Raw genomic sequence first — 27,318 nt, 5'->3', positions numbered from 1 at the left:
CAGAAATCTTTCCATTTTAGGGGGATCCCTTGCTCTAAAACCTTATCAAAATAAGGAAGAACCCAGCTGAATTTAATGGGAAAGGTTTAAAGATCAACACCCCCACCTGCGTTTAAACGGCCTGGTCTTTTCAGCTCAGAATCCTTCCCTTGCATTTATCCCCCTGGAGAAGCTGTGTGTTGGCGCCACCTACTGATGGACAGCAAGGCTGCACCACCTTTATGAAATCATCTTGAGTGAAGAGAGTCCTTCTGCGTTGCCATTTTGCTATTTGCCTCCTAAAGGGCAATTGTTTACATGCAATGGTTGTGTTGGATCTAGGTGGGATGTGGGGCCCGCAAAGGAGCAAGCTTGGTCATGGGGAGGGATTGTGGACGGATGTTAGATGCTATCCAAAGAGAAATGCCATACTGTCAGGGCAGCAAGCAGTTTTCTAACCAAGAGAAGCCGAGGGAAGCTTTGGAATGAAGACAAAATGGAACAGGCTGACTTGACCAAATAAAGGCCAGGGTTTGTCACACCCCTCAAAGACTGTATTTGCCACACAGGGAAATTATGCCAGTATTTGTACGATTATTCCAGGTTTTTCCCCCATAGGGTGAAGCAGTGGGGGGAGGAGATGTTTGTATTCGGAAAATTACATGGAAGAACACTTTTTCATTTAGTGCCAATTTCCCAATCCAAGCTCTCTCTACAGTCCCGTCTACGGTTACCAGCCACTGGCTGCCACCTAATAGGAGACTGGGATAGACAGGGACATGGAGCGATGCCATCATGTCAACATCATGTCATTTGTGGGGCTCTAGGATTTAGCGGAAACTCTATGGTTTTATCATAGAGTTTGTTCTGAATCCTAAAGCTGCATGACATCACTTCCAGGTTCACCCCAAAAATTACATCATACCTTCACCTCAACAGCAATTTTTGCCTTGCTGGCTACTGAAGTGGTGGGTGGGTGTACTGCTGTGGCCCCATCACTGCTTTTAACTTTTTAAGACAATATAATCACAGCTGTCTTACCATCTCATTTCATACAATCCAAATTTAGAGAATGGAAAGTTTTGCCACGATAGAAGTGCAGTGCTTCCCAAATGGGTGTCTTGAGACCCCTGGACATCTGAAAGGGTATTTCAGGAAGCCTAAGAGTCCCTTGCAAAGACAGAGAGCCCTGCTCATCCCCATGAGGCTAGCATGGAAACACAGCTCTCAGAAAGGGGGGGGAGCTCTAAAGCATTTTTTAAAAATCTGCTAATTTCAAAGGGAGAGATCTGAGGGCCAAGCTACACATGACGAATGACACTTGAACAGCAAGTGTATTTCTCCCTGTTCACTTGCCCTCCACTCAATCCACTTGCCAGGCAAGTGTCTTTCGTCATGTGTAGCTTGGCCCTGAGCTCATGTTATACTCTCCCATTGAAATCACTTGGACTTCAAAGGGCTCAATTTGCTCTGGTAGTAGTGAGTACATCAACCCCTCCCAAGAGTTTGTTGGCACACCAGTCTGCTTATCTTCACCCAGCAGGGAGGCTATATGGCCCACATTCGTACTGTTACTGCCAGCAGCTCCTTCGCAGGGAGACAACGCCAGCCTCAGTGGGCCCCGTTCGGCACCCAAGTGCTTCTCTTCCTCCAGGCCATTTCTGTCATCATCGTAGGAGGTAAGAGTGCATGTGCAGAGTACGCATAAATGTGTGGGCAAGAAACCAGTGTGTATCTTCTAACTAGGGAGGAGTGAAAAATGAGGTATGGGAACAAAATGGCACACGTAGGCTGGCAGAAGTGCCTTGAGCAGCCTGGGGCCAACCTGCCTCCGAGGCCTTTGGGAGAATAAAATGGGATAAACCTTGTTCGTTGCCTGAGAGTTTCTCAGAGAAAGGAAAGGATATAAATTTTAAAAGAGTGTAACAGGATTTGGATTAGGGGGAAAGAGCAAGAGTCCAGGAGCATCTATAAGACAAAATCAGTGGTAGGGTAGGAGCTTTTTTGAGCCACAGCTCACTTCTTCAGAAGTGAGCTGTGGCTCATGAAAGCTCCTACCTAACCATTAATTTTGTGAGCTGTGGCTCATGAAAGCTCCTACCCTACCACTAATTCTGTTAGTCTTATAGGTGCTACTGGACTCTTGCTCTTTTCCAGGATTTGGATTGTTAGTTTAAAAATAAACTAACATTTTTGTTCATTATTTCATCTTGCATACTTTTTCATAGAGATAAAAGCAATATACAATTAATGAAAAACACGAGTACTCAATAAGAAAACAAAAACAGAACTAAAATTGGAGGATAAAATACTGTGCTGCTAGCAAGCTATTCCTTTATTGGACTAATTGCTGGCTGTTAAGTCCCAGATGGTAGTTGAGGATTGATTATTTTGGGGAAGGAGGTGACAGGAGATCGTCTCCTGAAAACTGGGACTCTCGCTCGAGAATTTTGACTGAGGTCCCTCTCAGATCTTAGAGAAGGTGGTACTCTTCTAGCTGAGGGAAGGAGGTAAGGATGTTTTCGGATGCTATCAAAGGTGTAACAAATCTGTTGTTATTTAATATCACGTTAAAAGCATGACATTTGGTAATCTCCAGAAGTTTTCAGAAAAGACTGTCATTCTGGATCCTTGTTGATTATGTTTGTAATCGGTGAGGGGAGAGAGTAAGGGGGAAAAGTGACTCAACAGATAACATAATTGACAGGGGGGTCTTGCAGCCAGAACGTTTAGCAGATGTTCCCCCTGAAGAGGAACACGTATTTCTGTGCAGAGAGTTTCCAGTTTTTGCAAACCACTGACTTGGTATTTTGGAAGACCTTTCTTGATTTTGTGTAAACAGAAGTAAAATGTATTCACTTGCTCTTCTGAGCTCTGCTGCACCTGCTAAGCACAGAACAAAAACAGTTTACCAGTTCTCTCTGGAATGGTGACAGCACAGTAGATAATGGAGGAAGGAGATAACGGCGAGGACTAGAGTGAAGTCTGGGAAAACAGACAATGTTTTAAAATCCAGGGTTAAATGGGGTGATCCTTGTATATTTATGCACAAGTCTGCCTATCTGCATTTTTTAAAAAATCACTGGATGAGAAGTCTGTTATAAAATGAAAATAGAAAAGAGAGAGAAATTTCTCGTGGGAACCAAACCAAGGATTAATACACTTTTTATATAATATTATAAAGTAATTTCAAAGGCAATTACAAGAAAATTATACAAACTGTTTATGTACAGCCAATAAAGATGTCCAGAAAGTCTATCATCTGTGTGTATTCCTTAATGTGTATTCCTTAATCGCAGTATTATCACGGTGTGCAGATGAGTCTTCACAAAGTCTTCTCATATAAATGCAGCTAAACAGCTTCTCATATGCATACAGCTTAGATTGTAATCAACAAAAGTCTTCTCATATAAATTCAGCTAAACAGCTTTCCATATACATTGCCACGCCCAATCTGGGGCCGGCTACAAACAGATTTCGTCCCCTTCTTCAGGGGCGTGGTTTATAGCTGTTGTATTCACACAGCATAGGGTATTTGAATCAATAATTATTGTGGAAACGTGTGTCTCCAGTATCACAGTCACAGCAGCTGTATCTTCTCCTGCTGTATGCATATGAGAAGCTGTTTAGCTGCATTTATATGAGAAGACTTTGTGAAGACTCATCTGCACACCGTGATAATACTGCGATTAAGGAATACACATTAAGGAATACACACAGATGATAGACTTTCTGGACATCTTTATTGGCTGTACATAAACAGTTTGTATAATTTTCTTGTAATTGCCTTTGAAATTACTTTATAATATTATATAAAAAGTGTATTAATCCTTGGTTTGGTTCCCACGAGAAATTTCTCTCTCTTTTCTGTTGGTACATTTTGTGGGGATACCCTTCATTTCTTGTTTCCATAAAATGAAAATAGAGCATGTGCAATTTTGGAAGTCACCTGGACTGGAGAAAAAAGCTGCAACTAACTGAATACAGAAAGGCAGTGCTGGAGGGACGGAGTTTATTTAAATATTTATTCTCATTTTCCCTGATGGCTCAAAGCAGCCTACAATTTCAGATTAAAACCATACATAGTAAAACCCATTGACACTCCATTAAAAGCATATTAGCACAGTCCTCTTCACCTCCTTAGAGAGTCATTCCTCACAGTGAGAACCACTACTGAAAAGGACTGGACTCTGGTATATTTATTTTTATTTATAGGCCACTTTTCTCCCCAATAAGGACTGAAAGTGGCTTACAACATTGTTCTCCCCTGCTCCAGCTTAACCTTACAACAACAGTCCGATGAGGTAGGTTAGACTGAGAGTGACAGAGTTGAAATTTGCATCTGGTTCTCCCTGATCCTCATCCAGCATGCCAACCACTAGGACATGTTTGCCTAGCAAGTAACCTTAAGCAGAGGTCAACCAGAAGGTGGTAACTAGGAGATCATAATTGGCACAGGGGGACATAGGAGGAGAGAGGATCTTTTTGCCCAGTTTTTATTCAAAGAAAGACCCTCTCCTACCCTTCTTCAGAATCAACCAAGGAGGAAAAAGTCATGCCCCGATGTTATTACACTGTTCTGGGTCTGCCCAGCAAGTGAAGGATTTAATTGGCTACAAAATGGAGATGCTTTTTCCAACTTGTCTGAAATTTGGCAGGGAGGAACCTCTTTGTAGAGGGGTACACTCCGGGAGAATGCCTGGGAGTCAGCCCGAGTCCCTGCAGAGAATCAGCACCTAGGGTTGCCAGCCTCCAGGTAGTGGCTGGAGATCTCCCGGGATTGCAACTGGTCTTCAGGCCACAGAGATCAGTTCACCTGGAGAAAATGGCTACTTTTGGGGTGGACTCTATGGAATTCTGCCATGCCAAGGTCCTCCTTTCCCTCCCCAAACCCCACTTTCTCCAGGTTTCTCCAGGTTTCACCTCCCAGATCTCCAGGAATTTCCCAACTTGGAGCTGGCAACCCTATCAGCACCCCAATCACAGGGGGCCTCAATGTAGTTGCCTTGGTGGTTTGGCTGTAGAACCAGCCCTAGAAGCCGGGGATTCGAACAAAGACTTCTCTGTTCTTGCACAGAACTCCAAGGGTTCCTTGGGGAAAGCAGCCTTGCCAGGTTACCCCTGGCAACAACTAGGGCTGCCAGTTCCCCAGTGGGGGTGGGGATCCCCTGCTCCCAGCCTCTGCCCCCCACTACCACTCACTTGGCCAACAGAGGGAAAGGCCCCAGGGATCAGGCCCGGGAGGCAAGAAGCCTCCTGGGCCAGCGTGCCACGGGTGCGCTCCCCACGGGCATGATGACATCATGTCAGGAAGTGACATCATCACTAGGTCCCCAGGTACTCCCAGGGGTTTGCCTCCTTGGCCGCCGATCAGCCAGCGATTGGCAGGAAGTGGCAAGCCTCCCGGAGGTCAGCTGCCACTGGCAAGTACTCCAGAAACAAGTGTGGTGCTCCTGGGGGGGGGGGGGGTTGCGTTAACGTCACTTCTGTGAGTGACGTCATTTCACCTGCCATGTGAGCACTCCCATACTTCATTTATGACTGATTTTGGCCCCAAATAGGCCAAATCAGCCCTGAGTGGAGCGCAGGAGCACTTGCACAGCCAGCGCGATGATGTCACTCCCGGAAGTGGCATGATTGTGCACGTGTGCACAAAGCACACGTGCAAAGAGAGACACATAAGCACACAAGGTAGGTACCAGGTCTCCCCCCCACCACCACATCCTGCTGGAAGGGGAGAGGGATCTGGCTATCCTTGTAATCACACCTGCCAATTACGTGCAAAAGAAAATCAAGCAGGTAAGTGCCAGGTCTCCCACTCCCACTGGGAGGTTCAGGTGACCTGGCAACCCTATAACCAGAGGGGGTGGGGGGATTGCGGGTTGCGAGGGTTAGCCACCTGTGTGCGTAAGTGAGCGCACATTGGGGTGATGTAATGATGTCACACCTGTTCGTGATGTCATTATGCTTCCACCTTGCTGGAACTGCTCTGGTATTTGCACAAAAAGTCTATGGTTTTTGCCAAAATACCAGGGCTTCACATGGTGATGTGATGATGTCACTTCCACGTGTACAGGAAGTGATGTCATCACATCACTGGCAATGTCATGGCATTTCCTGGAAGGGCCCATGGTGAGCAGGTAAGTCCGCCATTTCATCCCCCATTGGCCAGCTGAGCAGCAGCAGAGGGTGCAGGCTAGCAAGCCTGGGAGAAAGCCATGACGATTGGTAGGGTTGTTGTGTGAATACAATGGAGGGGAGGAGGGCAATGTAAGCCACTTTGGGCCTCCACTGGGAAGAAAGATGGGGCAGAAATGAAGAAAATAAATATTAAAATTCATAGTGAAGTTGCATCTTTAAAGTTACAGGAATGGACTCGTTCATTCCTCGTGTCTCGTTCATAGCCCTCTCTAGCGGGCTGAAGCAGAGAATACAGCCTGGGGGCATCACTGGAGTTTCTTCTTTAGGCTTCAAAGGCAGTCTTTGAGAATTAAAACCAGTTTCTCTCTGTTTCTTACCAGTCATGTGGCCGTGGCAGCTGTGCGTTGGCTTTCTATGGTCCACTGTGACTCTCCTTGCTCTCCCAGGTAAGTGTCCTGAAACTGAGTCTATCAGCAGAGCTAAATCTAGGCCAAGCCTTTCCAGGCCAGAGTCTGAGATCCTGTTTACAGACATCACTGGATCAACCCAAGTGTAAGCACCTAATTTTACCTTAACAACCTCCTTGGCACAAAGACAGGTTACCAACCTCCAGGAGGGAGGGGCCTAGTGTTTTCCTGGAATTGCAACCAATCTCCAGACCCCTTGAGATCAGTTCCCATGGAGAACAGGGCAGCTTTGGAAGGTGGACTCCATGGCGTCATATCCCTGCTGAGCTCTTTCCTCCCCAACCCAACCCTCAGCAGGCTCCCCCAGCAAAACTCCCAACCCAGAGTTGGCAGCCCTAACCAAAGCGTGCTTGTGCCATGGTGGCTTCCAGTTGTGTGGACTAGACAGACAGACAGACAGACAGACAGACATCGCTTGGGGGTTCCTGAAGTGTAAACTCTTATGAGTGAAAAAGCAAGGATATAATAAACAGTGCAAAGAGGATCCTCCACTGCAACTGGCCCGGCTACTTCCACTTTTGGAACATGTCTCCTTTGCAGCTTCTCTCTCTGTTGCAAGGGAGTGTCCCTCACTCAGTCAAACTGTTATCACCATTGACAGAGCCCAACACCCCAGGGGACAGATGTGCTGGCATTTTATTGATTTTCTTCACTTCTAGTTGTAATAACTCCACAGCATCCAGTACCAAAGCAGCTCAGAACTTTATTGAACATAGGCAAGGCCTCGTCTGGGCCCTCCTGGGCCATAACTAGCCGCAACCAGAAGCCAGCTTAACAAGTGAAAAGTGAAACTAACACAAAGGCTTTTTCCTTAAAGGATCATGTTTCAATCAATTAAAATTTAGTTCGATACAAAGGCCGAATCCACACTTCTCTACCTTCCGCTTTTCATGTGCATTAATCGCGCTGGATTCTATCCCGCAATGTCCCAGTCTGTGTTCACATCCCTTCTCTTACTGCCGCTGCCTGGTGCTATACTTCGTCCACATCCCTGGTAGAATCACGCAATACGGGGCGGGTTTAGATCCGATCTCGCCGATGACGACATCACGTTCATTCCCCCCCCCCCCATTTTTTCATCAGATTTCCACTATAGTGGGGTTTTTGCTAAATTGCTATGGCGAGGCCACACCCCTATGATGCCTGTGATTGGTTAATGTTATTCTATGCCTTCTTCTTTGAAATCCATTGGACCATTATTCTGGTGGGCTAATTTGAACTGATATTTAAGGTGGGGGTGATCTAAACTCTCCAAATGGGCAGACTAATTATTTGATGCTTGAATGTAATGTTAGGATGATGGATTTCCGCTATAACGGTAATTTCAACAGTTAAAAAAAAATTAATTTTAACAGCCACTGATATTTCTGACTGTTTGGCATCCTAAAAATGACACGGAAATGGAAATGACGCCACCCCTTGATGTCTCCGCGGGGATTTTGGAGCACCCCGATTAAGATTTATGGCCGGGATTGTGCAACAATGCTGGGAAAGTCCCCTTTTTAAAAAAATGAAAAGGGAAAGGGCAGGCAGGCAGGCATGCTGCGGAGAGAGTGGAAAAGCTTGATAATTGCACGGCAAAGAGGGATGGTGTTCCGGAAAGGCTGCAAACACGGAAGTGGGGTGGTTTGAAGGGGGGGGGGTTCCTTGTGAAACGCTTCTATTTGTTCACATCCACGGTGAGAACCGCGCAAGAGAAGCGTTTGAACGCATGACAAATTTGTCTGAGGCGCAATGCGAAAGAATGGCGGGATTGAGGTAAGAGTATGTGAACAGCCCTCTGAGAAGCGAATAATGGGTGGAAAAAAAGCGGAAAACTTGAGATGTGTGGATTCAGCCAAAATCAGCTCTAATGAAAAGGTTGTGTCTGGTTAAATGAAGATCCAAGACCACTTTGGTGAGAAAGGCCTTGAGAAACTCAAAACTCAGCTCCCATGTGGCTGCTATTGGTTGGTTGGTCAGTCGGTCGGTCGGTCAATAGATCGATTGATTGGCTGCAATTGCTGGGATGATCCAGTCACAGATATTCCAACATCAGGCCAAGCTGTTTCTGGAAAGGGGGAGGATAAAGAGTGGTAGAGGTTCCTCTTCATCATCTCAAAGTGAGTCACTCACTGTTCAAAGGGAAAAGGAAGAACCAACCCCTCCCCAACGCAGATCCAACTTCAAGCACATTTTCTTCACCCTTTCTTCTTGTTTATGTTCCTCCGCCATAATTTCACCGTTTTATATTCCCTTTCAGGACTGAATTTTTATACAAGCTGTAAGTGTTTTTCATGTGTAAATGACGTTGGTTAGAAAACTCAAGTGGCATGTGTTTGTGCTTTTAGAGGCTCAAGAGAAACCCTTTGTAAGTACCTGGATGGAAAAAACTGTAGTGGAATTTGGAAGCTCCGTGGTGGTAAACTGCAGTACCAACTGCAAAGACATCCGTGATGGTGGCCTAGAGACCCACCTAAAGAGAGAGGCCGCAGGAGAAGGACCCACGTGGAGAGCTTTCAGGCTTGTCAACATCAGCCGCTGGGAGCCCACACCTTGGTGCTATTTTGACTGTGGTGATTTTGAGATGAAGCCCCATCGTGTGAACTTCACCATTTACCGTAAGTAAGCCATGGAGGGGATGGCTTTTCTGGAATCTGCTTGCCTCGAAGTAAGCCGGAAGTAACCCACTGGAGCGTCAGGACAGTTTCTGGTGGGGAGCCATGTTGGTCTGCAGTAAAAGAATAAGATTTGGGTCCAGCGGATCAAAACTCTACCCATCACACCACACTGCCTATTTTTCCCTTCTCTGCTTTAGGAAGAGAAACAGGAAGTTCACTCCTTTGCATTTCTCTTCCCTGTTCCATTACCCGATGAAGACTGGTCTCTTTTTCACACCCTTGCAGGAGTGCCAGAGCTTGTAGAGCTGGATCCGGTGCCAGTGATGGAGGTGGGAAAGAACTACACCTTGACCTGCCGGGTTTCCAGCGTGGCCCCCATCCGCAACCTGTCTGTGGCCTTCCTCCAAGGGGGGAAGAGACTGCACCTGCAGACTTTTGAGAAGCACGCTGCACGCGAAGCCAGTGATGTTGTGGTGACCCACATTGTAACTGCTCAGCAGGCTGACCGTGGGGAGGAAATCAGCTGCCATGCGGCCCTGGATTTGCGGCCGGAAGGGCAGCTCTTTGGACAGGCCTCTCTCAACCAATCGCTGGAGACTGTGGATGAGTTCACGTCCAGTTCTTTGCAAGGCAAAAGTGCAACCAGACCCAAAAGTATCAGCTGAAGAATTTCTGGTGACTGGCTGAAATAAAGCCATAGGTTGGCATGGTCTAAAAGGGACGGCTTTTCATGTGGTGGCTGTTCAGGTTCTTTGGCCTCTGTTTTGCCATCAGTTTTTCTGCCTGTGAAATGGAGGAGAGAAAGACATTTCTGTGGCATATCCAAGGGGAAATGCCAGGGAGATGCATGCTCTAGTGCCACGTACGAACTCTTGCACGCTATTCATCTCCCCTTGCCCCTATTCGGAGGGCTGGAAGTGTGCATAAGAGCCAGTTTTGTGTCGTGGTTAAGAGCGGCAGGACTCTAATCTGGAGAGCCAGGTTTGATTCCCCACTCCTCCACTTGAAGCCAGTGGGTGACCTTGGGTGAGTCACAGCTCTTCCAGAGCTCTCTCATCCCCACCCACCTCACAGGGCGATTGTTGAGGGGATAATAATAACACACTTTGCAAACTGTCTGAGTGGGTGTTCAATTGTCCTGAAGGGTGTTATATAAATCAAATGTTAATATTATTATTATTATTTCCTCTGTACATTCCTGGAGAATTATCAGAGGTGGATCTGCTCAGTATAGAAAGATTCCCTATTCTGGCTCAACACAAAGTTTGTCTTGTTAAAATGGATAGCATCTGTCCACTGGGCCTTTCACATTCACCAGTGTGAGCAAATGTGAGAGAAAGTGTGTATTCCACCTTCCTCTTCCACTCTGCAAAAACAGTGTTCCTGCCCAGTTTATTGTAGTATGTCTATGGTAATATTTGCTTAGAACTGGGCCAGAGTGCTGTAAAAATTCTAAGTGTTGGTGTTATTCTGTTGACACATTGTTCTTTGAATAGCTAACATGTTTCTCTTACACTGACAGATTTTCCAGTGAATCCTCAGCTGAGACCTTTACACTACATGGACGTGAACACCTCAGAGATGGTGACCTGTGAAGTGACTGGGGTTTTTCCAGCCGAAGAGGCCCAGTTTGAAATGATTTTTGCTGAGGAGAGATTGAACCTCAGTGTGACTGTGCGGGGGGATGTGGCACGGGCCCAGGCTCAGGTCTCGTCCTCCGTAGCGGGAAGCCACACCCTGAAATGCACAGTTTCTCTGGGGCCAGTGACCAAAACGGCAAAGGAGAAAGTAAATGTGTACTGTAAGTATCACAACTGTAATTTGCATGTATAAATCTGCCTTCGGGTTTCCCAACCCAAACTGTATTATGGTGGGTGTGGAGAGTGCCTTCAAGTCATAGCTGACTTATGGCAACCCCTGGTAGGGTTTTCATGACAAGAGACGAACAGAAGTGGATTGCTATTGCCTGCCACTGCAACCCTGGTCTTTGTTGGAGGTCTCCCATCCAATTACTAACCAAGGCCAACCCTGCTTAGCTTCTGAGATCTGCCAAGATCAGGCTCACTGGTGCCATCCAGGTCAGGGCCCCAACCCAAACTGGGGAGGTGAGGAACCTCATCAGGTATAATGTCATAGAGTCCACCCTCCAAAGCAGTCATTTGTTCCAGGGGAACTGATCCCTGTTGCCTGGAAATCAGTTGTCATTCCAGGGGATTTCCAGGTCCTACCTGGACGCTGGTAACCCTACCGACAGCAAAATAAACAGCAGCCTTTGGGCCCTTGTTCTCTCCTTCCCTTCTTGGTCGGACTCTGCCTTACTCTGATTCTGTTTCTTAGTTTGCTGTTTTAAAGGTTTTAATGGAGAAGAACTCTGATCCCGGATATTGTCATTAGCCAATGATCTGAAACTGTATTCAAAAAGAGTAAGAAAAAGCACCAGACGTGATCTGTAAAGCAACTACATTTTTTTTGCCGGCAAAAATTATTTCAGGCATCTTTGACAGATGGTTAATTTATTTACTTCATTTGGTGGTAGAGAGTGCCCTCAAGTCATAGCTGACTTATGGCAACCCCTGGCGGGGTTTTCACATCAAGAGACTAACAGAGGTAGTTTGCCATTGCCTGCCTCTGCAACCCTGGTCTTTGTTGGAGATCTCCCATCCAATTACTAACCGAGGCCGACCTTGCTTAGCTTCTGAGATCTGCCAAGATCAGGCTCACCCAGGTCATTAAGGTCAGGGCTCCAACCCAAACCGGAAAGAATCTCGTGTCTACAACAGTGAAATTTCCTTTGCTCTGGAAAGCGAAATCCCAAATCATGTCTGTTGTTAAACTGAACACAGGACTCAAGACATGATCTTGTATGGCAGTGTGCAATGCCATTCCATCCATGCCCCGAGAACAGACCTCTGCCTTCAAAATCCATAGTGCCCTATTAAAACCATGTCTTGGGTAGCGTGTGCACTGACATTCCCCTTGACCTGCCCCATCCTCCCCACCAGCTGGGGAAAGTTGCCCCCCTCTCTCTTTTATGCAGTCTTACAAAAACGCAGTAACTCCAAAAGGCATTGATTAAAGAATTTCTGCCAGCTGCCCTAAATGAAGTCATAGGTTTGCATGGTTTAACCCTGGGGGTAGGCAGCCTTTTTGGCATTAGCACTGAAAAACTGCAACATATGTTGCTGAATATGTTGGTGTCCCAGCAAACAAAAAGGTGGAGGGACAGATTGTCAGGTCCTGCCGGGTGACACCCCCCCCCCCCGATACTTCACTGCATCAGACCAGGCTGTATGAGTTAAAACTCTTTATTAGCGGATCACAAGTTCACGACTCCAACAGGTCATTGCCAGGAATACTGGTACAAAGCGAGACCTTTTGTTGACATTGGAAACTCCAGCCTTAGCCCACTTAAACTTGATAGGCAGCTCTCCTTGCCAACTGGAGAGCTTCCATTCTGCCCTATATAGTGAGGAGCAGGGGGGTTAATCCCCTAGGCAACTGAGGAGATGAGCCTTCTGTAGCCATGGGAACACCAATCTTATCCCTCCAAACCCTGTTAGGCAGATCTGTCTGCCAACCACAGACCTCCTGTTCTGCTCTATGTGAGCGCTTGTTATATAAGGGAGAGCTCTCTGCCTCATGCTTTTCAGTCCCAGTAAACAGAGGAAGAGGGAGGACCTGTTGTTGGGATTGGGGTGAGAGAGAGTGGAATTGAGCTTTTGGCTGCTGCTGCTGCTTTAAAAGAGACAGAAAAGCCTGTTTCCAGCTCTTGGCGTTGCTGGGAAGGTCTTTGGGTGAGGGTGCCTTTTTTCCTCCACCCCACCCTAGTCTCAGGCCTGGCTCTGGGGCCTAGCTTGACTGAGGCCTCCCTTATTTTTTCTTTGCTTATCTTTGTTTCTTCTTAATTCTTTCTCTGCACTTTTGAGAGCCCACACTCTTGTTGTTTCCTTTGGTTTTGGTTTTGGGGCTTTCCCCTCAAGCCCAGTCTCAGGGCCACTGCCTGGCTCTGGGGCCCAGTTCTGTGGGTTCCTCGCATGAGGGCCTCACTCTTCTGTTTCCTCTCTCTCTTATTGTGCACTTCTTTGGTGCATCTCACTCTTGTTTTGTGCACCTATTTTGTGCATTTTACTTTTATTTAGAGCACCTCTCCCACCTGGGCAGGTGTCTGTGTGGTGGTTTAGGGCTCTCCCCGCCACCAGTCTCAGGGCCGCTGCCTGGCTCTGAGGCCCAGCTTTGTGGCTCCTTCGCCTGAGGTCTCTCACTCTTTTGGTTCCTTTAATTTTAATTTGAGCACCTGCCCCGCCTGGCCAGGTGTCTGTGTGGTGGTTTAGGGCTCCCCACACAGTCTCAGGGCCACTGCCTGGCTCTGGGGCCCAGCTTTGTAGGTTCCTCACTCTTCTATTTGCTCTCTCTCTCTTATTGTGTGCTTCTTTGGTGCATCTCACTCTATTGTGCACCTATTTTGTGCATTTTACTTTTATTTAGAGCACCTCTCCCACCTGGGCAGGTGTCTGTGTGATGGTTTAGGGCTCCCCCCACACACACACACCTGTCTGAGGGCAACTGCCTGGTTCTAGGGCCCAGCTTTGTGGGTTCCTCGCCTGAGGACCTTACTCTTCTGTTTGCGCTCTCTCTTATTGTGCACTTCTTTGGTGCATCTCACTCTTGTATTGTGCACCTATTTTGTGAATGTTATTTTTATTTAGAGCGCCTCTTCCACTTGAGCAAGTGTCTCTGTGGTGTTTAGGGGCTCTCCCCCCAAGCCCAGTCTCAGGACCACTGCCTGGCTCTGGGGCCCTAAATGAAAGAGTATCACCGTAGAAAGCCAAAAACAAAGAATAATAAAATAGTCACGTGACGTCCAAATAATTAACAGCAACCTCACTGAAAGTCCATGTAAATTGAATATTGGGATCAACCGTGTTCATCCAATGACACAGATCCAGTACTACATCCTTATTAATGGTGATAAATCATCAATCATCAATGAAGCGTTTAAATATTAAGATGTTTGAAAAATATAGATTAATATTGGGGTAACAGTAAAACTTACTCTCAAGTAGAGTATAAATGTTGATATAGACTTGATAAATTATGTTTAGACTGGAATTGTCTGCACCATCTGAGAAATAAGTTTGGATTAACTGTTAAATAATTTGTGGTACTATATTCTACATTTGTTAGGAAGAGGCATTAGCACTTGGTATAAACATAGGAATATTACACATGTTTACATGGCACTTTGCACTTTAACTATGGTTGTGTTAAAGTGATATTGACTTTTCTGATGCTTTGCCTTCCATATATAATTTTCATTTGTAGATGTACCACTTGACACATTTTCTTCCTAATTAAGGTTCATTGACGATTGAACCTTAATAATCATCATTGATGACTGAACCAATCATCATCATTGATGATTGTTGACTGATAGTGGTATAAAAATTTAACTAAGCTTTACACGGCTTATTCTTTGTTTTTGGCTCTGGGGCACAGCTTTATGGGTTCCTCGCCTGAGAGCCTCACTCTTCTGTTTGCGCTCTCTCTTATTGTGCACTTCTTTGGTGCTTCTCACTCGTGTATTGTGCACCTATTTTCTGCATGTTGTTTTTATTTAGAGCGCCTCTCCCACCTGGGCAGATGTCATTGTGGTGTTTAGGGGCTCTTCCCCCAAGCCCAGTTTCAGGGCACTGCCTGGCTCGGGGGCCAAGCTTTCTGGGTCCCTTGCCTGAGGGCTCAAACTTCTCAAAGTTTTCTTGTTTCTTTTGTTTCCAAATTATTTCTGTGTGCAGCACTATGAGGCGTAGAATGGAGGGCAAGGGTGGTCGTGGGGTGAAGAAGTGTAAAGCTTCTCCATGTTGCCTATCGGTGTGCAGCAATAGTGGGGAGGGAGGTCTCGGAGGCACCAGAGACTCTTACTGTAGGTCTGCCTGCGGGGGCTGTGGAGGACAGAGAACAGGTCTCACCACTGGCAAGAGTGGAAGTGGATAACCTCAGCGTTTTTGAGGAAGATGATGAGGGGGGATCTCAGGATGAATGGCAGGGTTTGGGAGAAACATCCAGCTCCACCACATCCCAAATTCTTGGGACTGTCCCTGCCTGCAGTCCGCCCCTCACTCCATCTTCCTGGCCCAGCACCATACCACGGCCGGTAATCCTTTGTCCTCCTCCTGACCCACCAATTCCCGGTCGCTGTTTCAGTCAGGCACTCTGGCAGCACTTCCAGACACTTCCCAACAGCCCTGTACAGTGTGGTGCTGTTCCTGCGATGCCATGGTGTGTAGGGGCTGTGTGAACCTAAGCACCTCTCATCACCTGCCCTCCGCTTGTATCTGCAGAGGCACCACCCGAGCCTGTTGCCTCTGGAGCCATGTGAACCATCTGGTGGGTGGACTAAGAGGGCTTCTGATCAGAGAGAAGAGGAGGGGGAATGAGAGTCCACCTCGAGCAAGAAGACTTGCACCGAGGGTGCTGCGGGTGGGAGTGGAACATCCAGGCAGGCTACCCTGCAGGAGGTTGTCCCCTTGGAGTCAGTGACCACCGGCCACTGACAGAACCCATCTTTCGCAAATGGTGGGTGCCCTCTTGGGCACCCCCAAGCCCGTAGCACTGAGGGGACAGAAGGGAGGTGGTCCAGTGTGATGACTGCCTCCTGGGCCCATGAGGAGGGGGTGGGAACCCATCTGAAAGAAGCAGTGGGTGCCCGTTAGGGCACATCTCAAGATGAATGACAGGGGTTTGGAGAAACATCCAGCTACTCCACATCCCAAACTCTTGGCACTGTCCATGCCTACAGTCCACCCCTATTCTGTCTTCCCAGCCCAGCGCCACACCGTGGCCAGTAATCCTTTGTCATCCTCCTGACTCAGCAAGTCCCAGGCACCATGTCCGTCAAGCACTCTGGCAGCACTTCCCACCCTTCCTGTTGACCGCCTCCCGATCAACGTTTTGCAATTTTGGCCAAACTGGGAGGGTGGGTGGAAGAGAGCCTGCTGAAGTCTCCCTGCAAGTTTGGCATCTCTGGGTATGAAGGGACTGTTGAAGTGCCCCGGTTTCTGATGAATCATGAAACAAACGAATCATATCGTGAAATGGGACAATTCGTGGAAGTTTGTGATTTGTGGAATGCGACGAAACTCGAAATTCTCATTTCGGTTTTTTCCCCATTTCATGCCCATCTCTACTATAGATATAACATTTCCTTAACAACAAATATAACTTTTATAATAGCCTTTTTGTTCTTTTTTAAAAGGTACTTTGTTAGTGTCTATTTTCATTTACGGGTATCTGGTTTACATTTTGTAGTGTTCTAAGTATTGATTAGGTTTCTGGCAAATCATTTGTTTTTTGTAATTTTGGACTTTTTAGTGGATCTTCAGAGGGTAAGGTATTGTAATACATCTTTATAACTCAGACTTTGTTGTTTTGTGTTTGGTGATGGGCCGTTATGTCTTCACAGACAGTGTTTGTTTAGCAACGTACTGGTTTTATAAAATGAATGTTTGGTACAGTTGATTTTCTGGTTGTACATCATTTGCAGTAATATATTCAAAGAACGGAAGCCATTTTTCTGTAAATTCTGTTGTCTTGGGAAGAGAACAGCTTTTAACAGAGAAATAGGAGTCCCACTGTCAGACTATGGAATCCCAGTTATATAGAGTTCGTCTCCCCCCTTCTGCAAGAAGCACAAAGTTCCTTGATTCCAAAAGGTTTATTGAAAGACAATGCTCAGGATACAAGTAGCCATATTCCAAGGACTAGAAAAGCCTTGGCTGAATGAAAGCTTTGTTGAGAATGACACACAAAATGAAAGTAACAACACTTCAAACACCCATTCCCAGCCTCCCCCCCTTAGTCCTGTCTAGAAGGCCTGGGAAGGTGAGGACGTCAAGGTCGGCCGGAACGGGTTGATAAGGATTCTTCGCTCCCATGAATATATGCGGCTCGGGCAGCACCTGGGCCTGGAGGGAGAGAACTAAACAACTACGGATTATAACATGAGAACATGGCGTAGCTTTTGCTTGAGAACTGACTAGCAAACTGACACTCTGACACCCACTTTCGCTGAGCATAGATGAGACGCTTTGTTCTTTACTTTCCCAAAGAACTTCGATCCAGTTTGTTGATACGATCGTCATTTGTGCTTCCCCTACTATGATACAGATATTTTACCAGTAACCCCCCTTCTTTCCCCTCCTCATTTGCAGACTATACAGGGATCATTGTGGCCATTGTCTCGATAACCACGCTAGCTATCACACTGTTGGGAATCTGCGTCTATTCCAGCTGTACCAGGAAATAGCAGAGCGAATCAAGCCACAGTGAGTTGGAAAAGCTTCGTACAGTGACTCAGATGAGGAATCTGCAAAACACTTTGCAGGTGGGAAAATGACATGGAAAGATGAAAAAGAAAAATCAGAACTGTGGTCTAGCTGAATCTGGAGCCCCTACAAAAGACGGGGGGAGGGGGGGTAGAAACACCACTGCCTCCGGTACTTCACTTTAGCCTACTGCACAACTGGGGCAGTCTTGTACCCTCAGCCTTCCACTTGAGATGCACCAGCCAGATATCCCAGCACCCAGGGATACCTCGGCATTCTTCTTTCCATCCAAACTTCACTCCATTTTACAGGATACCTTGTGCCATGAAAACCCCACTTATACGTCAACTATGACTTCAGGGCACTCTCCGCCATTACAGGATACAAATGCATTCCAAGGCCGGAGTGCATTGATTCAAACAATGCATGTGCAATCACATCAACATTCCCTTTGCTGCTGCAATTTAATCGATGTGCACATGTATCCGTGTGCATCAGTAAGCAGGAAGGGAGACAATGACCCAGCCAGAAAACTGCAGCACGTGCCGGTTCTAAGACTGATTTTAGAAATTCTGCAAGTTCAACTAAAACAGCAGGTGGAAGGATCTAACTGCCATACAAAGTGAGACTCCCAAAGAGCGCTGAGACGGGACAGGGAAAACCTATGGATGCCTGTATCCAAAGTGTCATAAATCCTCTTGATGCATTTTCCTAGGCTAGCCATCTGTTCACAATTTGTTTTGTGTAGTTCATCATTTGGAAGCTTTGTGCATAACCAGGAAACACACAATGGCCAGAGCTTGTTGATATTGTCTCAGAAGAGCTTTAATGGACAATGATACGTTTCAAAGGCAGGGTGATTCACAGACTGTGTGTTTGCCCCTTGGATGAATTGAATCAAATGAGACATCTTTGGTGGATATAACAGGGCTGCCTTGCCAACTGACCTCCTATCCTTTCAGTGCCAGAAAAGGAGGTTTTCCTTTGGGAGTTTTGAGCACAAATTTGTACAAAGGTGGAACTGGAGGATTCCGGAGCGGGGGGGGGGAATGTGATTTCTATGAAGAATTCTTGTATCCTACTCACCGGTCTTGAGCCCGGAGTGAGAGAAGAGGCTTAGACTATGTGCTGCTGAGAGCGCTTTTCAGACTCTTCCCTGCTATTGCTGTGGACGTGTGAATTGCAGAAAGGTGGTGTTAAATGTGCCAAGAAATGGACAGTTTTAAAAGTTTGTATTAGGCTTCTGGGTTCATTGATGGGCATGCAGAAAAGTTATTTATACAAATGCATTCCAGCCATTTCAGTGATCTAAAATTCACCCAAAGGGAGACCCCTTTATTTAGCTGGGAGGCCAGACTAGAATATTGCTGCCTGCACCAAAACCTTCTTTACAGCCAAGTAATTGACTAGCTCTTTATCGTTTTAGGACATGCCAGTCATGATGTGGGGCGGGGGGGGGGGCACCTGAGTGGCAAATCTGCGCTGCAATGGAGAGAGCCATTTTTGCTCCCTAAATTCTGCTCCTGCGGCAGCAACAGCTGTGAGCAAAGCACATCTAAATGGTTCAAGGCATGTACATGATGCCAATCTTCCTCTAATAGCCCCCATAGGCAAACTCAGTCCAGTGCAACATTGTTCAAAGCCATCTGGGAAGGGTTTCCCCACCACCCGCAACCCCATGGAGCTGTTGCCACTGAGGTATCTTCTGTACAGGGAAGGGATTTCAGGGTTTCCCCATTGCTGGTGGGGCTGCACAAGAGGGCTTCCACGTGGCAGGTTTCCCTACAGTTTCCCTGCCCTAATCTCCTGGAAATGGCCCCACACTCACAACACCCACAACCCACACAGCCAACACACATAGATCCAGAGGAGTTAGCCATGTTAGTCTGTAGTAGCAAAATCAAAAAGAGTCCAGTAGCACCTTTAAGACTAACCAATTTTATTGTAGCATAAGCTTTCGAGAATCACAGTTCTCTTCATCAGATGCATGGATGGCAGAAAGAAAGTGGTCAAATATAGAGGAGGGGAGGGGAGGGGAGGAGGAGAGGGGGGATGTAAACAACTCCTCTCCTCCTCCCCTCCCCTCTCCTCCTCTATATTTGACCAGTTTCTTTCTGCCCTCCATGCATCTGACGAAGAGAACTGTGGTTCTCGAAAGCTTATGCTACAATAAAATTGGTTAGTCTTAAAGGTGCTACTGGACTCTTTTTGATTTAGCCAACACACACACAGCCAACAGGGGTTTTTGGAATTTTTTTTAAAAAATTCAGTACTAGAATATTATAATGTCAATATACCATTGTGAGTTAGGGACCATAGACTTCACCACTATGTTGCCTTTTGTACTATCTGTTGCTTTAAATATGTGCTCCTATGTGCTACCTGATCATGTTGTCTAATGTCAGTCCTAGAGTTGCTTATGTTCTGTTTCAGCATTTCTTCAACTCTGTATCGGATTCTTGGTAATGCTATGTCTTTGTAAACTTGTATCTATTTACCATGTCACATTGTTTATGGAAATGTTCCTGATACTGACTGTACTAATCTCACACTGTGTAATCCGCCTCGAGTCTCAGTGAGAAAGGCGGACTATAAATGTCATAAACAAACAAACAAGTAACAACAGGTATAGCAGGTTCTCTATGTTTTTCCTTCCCTGCCCTTCCTCAAGGGAAGGGGCTAGAGACTTTCTTCTAAAATAAATGAAAGCTGAATTCAGAGAGCCTACTGTATCTATCATTACAACAGTATATCAATATAATGATATTCTTGTGCTGATTTTTTAATTGGAAAAGCCCTGTTGGTCCAGGAAGCAGAAGGTGGCCACGTCTGGGGGACTGGAGCAAGGAGGCTGCAGAGAAACCTGCACCAGCAATGAGAAAACATTTACTGCGATTTGTCAAAAACATTGAAGGAAAGCAGGTTGGAGAAACACTGAAGAAAAGCCGGTGAACGCCCCAGAGATCCACAAATGCTGTGCTGTGGGGACTGGAAGCAGGAAAAAAATCCTGCTTCCCAAAAGCATTCAACTCAGGGCTGATAACCTGTGTGGAAGACTCTTAAGTTTAAGGATATGCACCCTCATAAGTCTGTGGGCTTCCAAAGGACTTAGCTTTGACCAAAAAAAGGGAGGGGGCTTGATATAGAACCTCTATGAACATGATTGTGGGATCCTATCATTGGATGCTGTTAGTCAAAATGAGAAGGCCAGGGGGCCTTGGACAGTGCCTTTTGTGACTTACAATCTGGTTTCACCAAGCCAACTGTGACAGACATGGGCACAGTTGTAGCACCGAAAGCGCACTGCCACGAAACACTAATCACAGCCCCCCCCCCAGCCACCATCCCCTATTGTGCCTCTTTTTTGGGGTGGGGGTGAAAAGATCAGGCCCAGCCCCACCCAGCAGTCAGATCAGGCAGAAATTGAGGGATTTCTCAGTTTTAAGCTGGCATTCAAGGGGGATACGTTATGCTAACGTTTCTGTCTCTGTGCTCATTCCCACATTTTGCATCCAAGTTCTACCCTGGACTTGGATATTACTGTCCCTCATTGGTGGAAAGGACGCCGGCATCTCCTGGGGAGCTGCATGTCCCTCTTGTTTTGTTCTCAAGCAGAAAGCTTCCTGCCTGCAGCCGTCTCCTACAGGATTGCCTGCAGACTGGGAGAAAAATGCCCTAGAAACGTAGAAATGGGTAGCTGAAGCTTTTCACGATGTAGAGCTAAATAACATAATTTGGTCAATGTGTATTTTATTTTATTCAGTTTATATTCTGCACCCTCCCCACAAGCAGGCTCAGAGCAGATCACAGGCAGTAATAAATACAATAAAAACAGATCGCATAAAATAGATTAAAACATATCAGTTAGTATAGTAACGTCTAAAATGGACAGTCGAGCCTGTATTACACATCACCAAGCATTACGACATATCTGTGGGGCAGGGTGGGCAGCTACCAGATAACAACAATCTGGGGGGCAACACTCCCCCCCTGTAGGAGGCCAGCTTTTTGGCCCGCCCGCTTCAACCCCCATCTGCCTGGCAGAACATCTCTGTCTTGCAGGCCCGGCAGAAAGATAATAAATCCAGCAGGGCCCAGTTTCCACACACAGAGAGTTCCACCAGGTTGGGGCCAGGACTGAGAAAGCCCTGCAAACCTCCCTAGGGCCAGGGAGCACCAGTAGATGCTTATCTGCCAAACGGAGCAGCCTCCAAGGAACGTGGTGAGAGGCAGCCTCTATCAAGAGGCAGGACACTTTTTCTCCAGGCCTGCCCTGTGTACAGGCAGTGGGAAGTGTAACACAGTGGGTGGGAAACCCACATATAGCCAGGTCAGATGTGGTGATCTCCATGTGAGTTTTATACAGGGCCGGATCGAAGGGGGGCAGGGGGATTACCCTACCCCCGGCGCCGCCAAAGAGGGGGCGGCAAGCCAGTCACTCCGGAACACGGCGCGCCGCAGAGCTGGCAGCGGCCGCACGGGCGGCTGAATGGAGGTCTGGAAGGCCGCCGAGCCATTCTCTTGCCCTGCTGATGGGGCGGCTGGCAGCAGTGCAGGGTACCCCCTGGAAGCATGCTGCCCGCGCTACCTACCACTGGAGGGAAGAGAGCACATGGCAAGCCGGCCGCCCCATCAGCGGGGAAGGGGAATGCATGTGGGCGGCCTTCCAGCCCTTCACTCAGCCACCCACGCAGCTGCCGCCAGCTCCACGGCACACCGTGTTCCGGGGTGGCCAGCTTGCTGCGCACTCCCTTCCCTCCAGCGGCAGCAAGGCAGCATGCTTTTCCCGGGGGGGGGGGACATGATGATGTCACGAAAGTGACATCACCATGCAGTGCTGGGAGCTGGCGCGCTTTGCGTGTGTGCAGGGGACTTGGGTTGACCTGGCCCTGGGCAACCCTAGATCCGGCCCTGGTTTTATATGCATTCCTTCCACATGGGAGTTGTCATGCCAAGGTGCTTTTCAAAGAAAGAGGAATGGCGCATCATCCCACACTGAGGTGCTGGAAGGGATTTGGGAAGAGGATGGAAACCATGTGAGCAAATGGCCTCAGCCAGAGGAAAAAGGGGAGAGTTTTTAGTTGCAGATGATGACGGGGATGAGCTAAGCAGGAAGGGAGGCAAATCAAAAGACAAAAGACGCTTGCCCAGATTGTGCCTGGCACTGCCACCCTGGCATGGAGACTGTAACTTAAAGGCGCCGTCACCAGCGTTTTTAAGAGGAGGGTGGAAAGAGAAGGCTGAAAGGAAGTACGCTGGGATCCTGAGAGGGGTTTAGTAGGGAACCAGTCGTGATTTTTAAAAGCCGCAAGATTGTGGAGGCAGCTGCACGAAGCCCCTTCGTTTCTTCATTCCTGATGTTATTTTGTATTGCTCATTTTTGAGTCACTGAGTGTGTGTGTGTGAGTCATGCTGCCCTGAATAGGTTAAGGGCCGCCTCCTCCACCAGACCACAGCGGAATGGAACTGTCACACGCTGAGCTGGGGGGGGGAAGCCATTTTCCTAGAGGCACTTCAGTGCACTGCAGGAGCGGAGACTGGGAAAATTACCAAGGGAAACACACAGGGGGTAGCCTGTAACGGCAGGGTTGTACAACTGCAAGGGTGCATGTTTCTAGTTATGCACATACAATTTATTTCCTGCACATGTCAAGGAATTGTGGCACCAAAATGGACAACTCAATTAAAAGTACACCCCTTCCCTTAGAACGATCTCCTGCACACGACCCATTGAAAACGGGAGGAACTGGGCAAAGTTATGGCAATGCTCTTGTGCATCTCCCACTCATTCCAACAAGACTTGTGCGGGAGAACTTCCCAACTGATTATGCCCTAGGGGTTGTAACGGCACTCAAGCCTCTAGGCAGTCTCGCAGTTTTTTTTCAGGAGCTTAGCCATGGACATGTATAAGGGGAGTGTTGAATTTGCAGGACGGTTGTGGCAGCTTAGCCCAAGCTTGCCAGAGCTTGGGAGCTAAGCAGGATCAGCCACACAGTTGGATGTGAGACCACCAAGTCGGTACCTTTGTGCATGTAATTTAAGCCCATTGCTTCGCGTCCTACCCTCTGCTACCAACTGGAACAGCTCTTTGCCCTCCTCCAAATGACAGCCTTTCAAATATTTAAAGAGAGCAATCATGTCCCCCCTCAATCTTCTCTTCTTCAAACTAAACATTCCCAAGGCCCTCAGCCTTTCCTCGTAGGGCTCAGTCTCCAGAGCTTGCCTGTGGATGGGGTCAAAATGAGTTGATCACAACTCAAGGGTGCATTCTTTTGCCCTGACCTGGATGAACCAGGCTAGCCTGATCTCACCAGATCTCAGAAGCTAAGTAGGGTCGTCCCTGGTTATCACTTGGATGGGAGACCACCAAGAAAGTCCAGGGTCACTACGCAGAGGCAAGCAACGGCAAACCTTCTCTCTTACTTTGAAAAATCAATAGGTTCAAGCATAAGTCATCTGGAACTTGACAGCGCTTTACACACACCTCGTGGCATGGTTCAGTGCTTCCACCTTGTGGAAAATCTCCTCGCATGTAGAAAATCAGCAAACCAGGGAGAAGTGATCAGTCTACAGTTCTGGCCATGCTATGTGCAGGGAGCTGCTGGTGGGGGGGGGAAGTATTTTGATTATGCAAATCCTCTGCCCCACAACATTAGGTGGCACAATCTAAGAAAGCTTCCTTTGATTCTTATTGAATGAACAGACCCCAGGACCTGGGAACAAGAGGCAGTGCCACATACACTCCGACATTTGACACATGAACTTAGAGATGCTCTTGTATACTTATCACACTGCTGTTTCCACAGGCAGGACCGTGGCCTGAGTTATGCAGCAACTCAAAGTAGGGTTGCCCGCGCAACTCAGCAAATGCCAGGAGATATTGAGGGGGGTGCCGGGCAAAGGGTGGGGTTTGGGGACGAAGTGATGTTACTTCTGGGCGAAACTCTAAGAAGTTTCCCTAATCTCTATAGTAAAGACCATAGAGATATGAGGACATTCCTAGAACATCATGGCTTTTTTCTTCTTCTGTTGAAAAGGATTGTGGCCAAGGGCAGTGGTTTACTCGCTCTGGGCAGGTAAATGGCAGGCCTACATCAAATGCACTTCCTAGGCAATGAACCGGAGGGGGCGAAAGGAAGCCGGTGTGTGTGGGGAGCGCAAAGTAACAGCATGTTTTAACAGGAATATATACAGCCTCTCTATCAGAAGCGATCCTCCAGGTTCATGGAAGATCGAACTATCAGCCATGTTGACTAAAGGGAACCTCCACGTTCAGAGGCAGTGAACCTCTGAATACCAGTGTAAAGAGGCAGCCTCGGGGGAAGACCTCAGCCTTTATGCCCTGTTTTTGACCCTCCAGAGTAAGTGGCCAGCCACTGTGTAAGACAGAATACTGGACTAGATGGACCACTGGCCGGATCTTTTAGGGTTCTTCCCATGTTCTTGTGTCTCTCCTCAATCCGATTAGCTGTATCAGTACTGGATTCTCCTATCCTACGTTTTGTACCGCCTCTCCATTCTGTTATTAAAAGATGCAACTAAGAACAAAGGAAAATATGTCCCCTGCACCCCCTGGATCTATAGGATTCTACTTGGGCATTTCCTTGATGTCCTAGGGGCAGCGCTTTAGCTGGGGGTCGCACTACAAGTGACGAATGACACTTGCCTGGCAAGTGAACAGACTCATGTGTATTCCTCCCTGTTCACTTGCCATTCACTTGCGCTGGAGACTTTTGGCATTTGTGTTATAGACAAACATAATAGACTGTGGGTGGTGAATGAGAGGGGAAGGAGATTTGAGCATCCCAAGCTTGGAGCTCAATGGGAAGGAAGGGTTGGGTCTAGCAGTTGCTGCAGCGGTGGCGGCCTCAGAAGCTCTTTCTGCCACTGCTAGCCAGTTGTCGGCTTGGAGATTGGCTCTCTTCGGGCTCCCCCCGCTGACTATTTCCCTCCCATCTTCCTAGTCCTGCTGCTGTTTCTCTGACATCATACACACATCCCAACCTCCCCAAGGAAAACCCGAGTGGAGTGGATGTTTGCAAGAGACCCTCTTGCAAAAAACTTCTCTCTTTCCGTTTTCCTCCGGGAGCTCGGGGACGGCGCACAACTGCATTTCCCAGGTAAACATGCAGGAACCCGACACGTGTCTGGCATCTCGTGTAGTTTAGCTCTGTGTCCCTTCCAGCATCAAAGCTTCACAAAAACATGCATCTGCCTTCTCTATGCAGCCACAAGGAAGGGTCATCTCTTCTAAGCCCTGAACAATTCAGACTCAATGAAGAGACACAAACAATTGTTAAGACACATTACCATTCCTGTTGCCTGTAGGACAGGCTTACCCTCAACAAGCCAAGGCCAAGGCCAAGGCATTGTGAAGTCCTCTTCGGGCTGCTTTGAGTTTTTGTTTTCCTTTTCCATTTTTTCTGCATACCTGGAGAGGTCCCCCAGTGGACAGAAACTTCTGCCTTGTCTGTAGATGTCCACGCCAGAAACAGCCACTACTGGAAAGTAGACTTGCTGCATGGTTTGCCAAAAAGAATTTTCTGGGCTGGGGGTGGTATTTAGAGCACAGATACCTTGGGAATGGGGCACAGTTTTTCTGCCCCAAATTGTGGGGAGGTGATGTAGAGGTCATATTGACCACGGAAGAGCAATAAGGTGGTGGAATGGAACATCAGCTTACTGTTGCCCAAGAGTCGATCATATAGATAAATAAACAAGAGAGCCAACCAGAAGTAATTGCACAGTGCTTGCTCATACACACATGCACAAAAGGGACAATGGGTTGTGTCTTGCAGGTCTCTTCTAGTAATAGCACTTTCCTCAAGCATGAGGGGGTCGTCTCCTCCTTATGTGAGAGGCTCAAAAGAGTTTTTGCATCAGGAAGAAAGTATAATGGATCTGCAGGATCCATTTGTAGGAAGGATCCGTTTGTAGGAAGATCTGGCGGAAGATGGATGTGCCAAGAAATGGATGGAATCCAGAACCAGCCAGTACAGGACCCCTGTTGACGAGGTTGGGGAGGTTCCTGGTACAGCCCCCTGTGCTGGGAGTAAGAGCTGCTGTTCTGTGCTCAGAAGAACTCAGAGCCTCGTGGCTGTTGCTGAGAAGGAAGGCAAGAAATCAAAGCAAGGCCAGTTCTTTTGGTCTGAATACTCTAAAGTCCTTGCCAAAGATTCCTCTACAGGTGCTGGCAAAGCACAGATGCCCACCCACAGGAGCTGGAGCTGAAAGTCCAATATAGCGCCTTGCTTTGGTACTTCGGCAAAGTCCATCTGTCACTACAATTACATCACCCACACTGCTTTGTGTCTTTGCAATGGCTCCCCAGCATTTTCCACGTGACGTCCCCAAGTTCCCAGTCCCAGCGCCGCACTTGCCTGTTTTCCTCCGCCCACAATCCTCCTAAAGATCTCTCTTCCTTCCTTTCCATTGGGGGCGAAGGATGGAACGATCCGGTTCTTGGGCTCTCCGCTACAGCATCATCTTGCTGAGTTTTCTTTCTGGCTCACCTTTATGATTTCCACAGATTATGTCAGTATTACAGCACGGGTAGCTTTTATATTATTTGTTTTAAAATAAGTGTTGTGGTCTTTTGATTTTGTGAGTCACCTCAAGAGTTCATGGAATAGAAAGATGGTGACAGGGCTGGATCTAGGGTTGCCGGCACCCAGGGCAACCCAAGTCCGCCCCCCCCCCCCCACGCGCACACTCGCAGTGCGTTCCCAGCATGGCAAGCCGACTGCCCCGGTGCACGGTGCACTGTGGAGCTGGTGGTGGCAGCACAGGTGGCTGGGAGGCGGCCCGAGC

General features: G+C 47.6%; 2 protein-coding genes across 2 annotated transcripts; both read left to right on the top strand.

Moving 5' to 3' along the window:
* The first annotated feature begins 1,574 nt into the window (after positions 1-1,574).
* Positions 1,575-9,852, top strand: LOC129346538 (intercellular adhesion molecule 5-like). Its single transcript, XM_055003880.1, has 4 exons — positions 1,575-1,658; positions 6,501-6,566; positions 8,918-9,187; positions 9,473-9,852. The coding sequence occupies exons 2-4, from the start codon at positions 6,503-6,505 to the stop codon at positions 9,850-9,852; spliced, it is 714 nt and encodes a 237-aa protein (XP_054859855.1). The 5' UTR covers positions 1,575-1,658; positions 6,501-6,502.
* An 866-nt stretch (positions 9,853-10,718) lies between these two features.
* On the top strand, positions 10,719-17,577 carry LOC129345984 (intercellular adhesion molecule 1-like). Its single transcript, XM_055003227.1, has 2 exons — positions 10,719-10,988; positions 17,395-17,577. Exons 1-2 carry the CDS (start codon positions 10,748-10,750, stop codon positions 17,487-17,489), a joined length of 336 nt encoding a protein of 111 aa, XP_054859202.1. The 5' UTR covers positions 10,719-10,747; the 3' UTR covers positions 17,490-17,577.
* The last annotated feature ends 9,741 nt before the right edge of the window (positions 17,578-27,318 follow it).

Source organism: Eublepharis macularius, chromosome 19 (assembly GCF_028583425.1).
Source record: "Eublepharis macularius isolate TG4126 chromosome 19, MPM_Emac_v1.0, whole genome shotgun sequence".
Classification (NCBI taxonomy): domain Eukaryota; kingdom Metazoa; phylum Chordata; class Lepidosauria; order Squamata; family Eublepharidae; genus Eublepharis; species Eublepharis macularius.
The sequence above is the reverse complement of the archived record's forward strand: the minus strand, read 5'-3'. Positions and strand labels throughout refer to the sequence as shown.

What these genes read in the sequence shown, in the direction of transcription:
- LOC129346538 (XM_055003880.1), top strand. Translation starts at nt 6,503, where the DNA reads ATGTGGCCGTGGCAGCTGTGCGTTGGCTTTCTATGGTCCACTGTGACT. An exon ending in GACTCTCCTTGCTCTCCCAG is followed by an intron (nt 6,567 to 8,917) that starts GTAAGTGTCCTG and finishes TTGTGCTTTTAG; the next exon opens with AGGCTCAAGAGAAACCCTTT. An exon ending in TGTGAACTTCACCATTTACC is followed by an intron (nt 9,188 to 9,472) that starts GTAAGTAAGCCA and finishes ACACCCTTGCAG; the next exon opens with GAGTGCCAGAGCTTGTAGAG.
- LOC129345984 (XM_055003227.1), top strand. Translation starts at nt 10,748, where the DNA reads ATGGACGTGAACACCTCAGAGATGGTGACCTGTGAAGTGACTGGGGTT. An exon ending in GGAGAAAGTAAATGTGTACT is followed by an intron (nt 10,989 to 17,394) that starts GTAAGTATCACA and finishes CCTCATTTGCAG; the next exon opens with ACTATACAGGGATCATTGTG.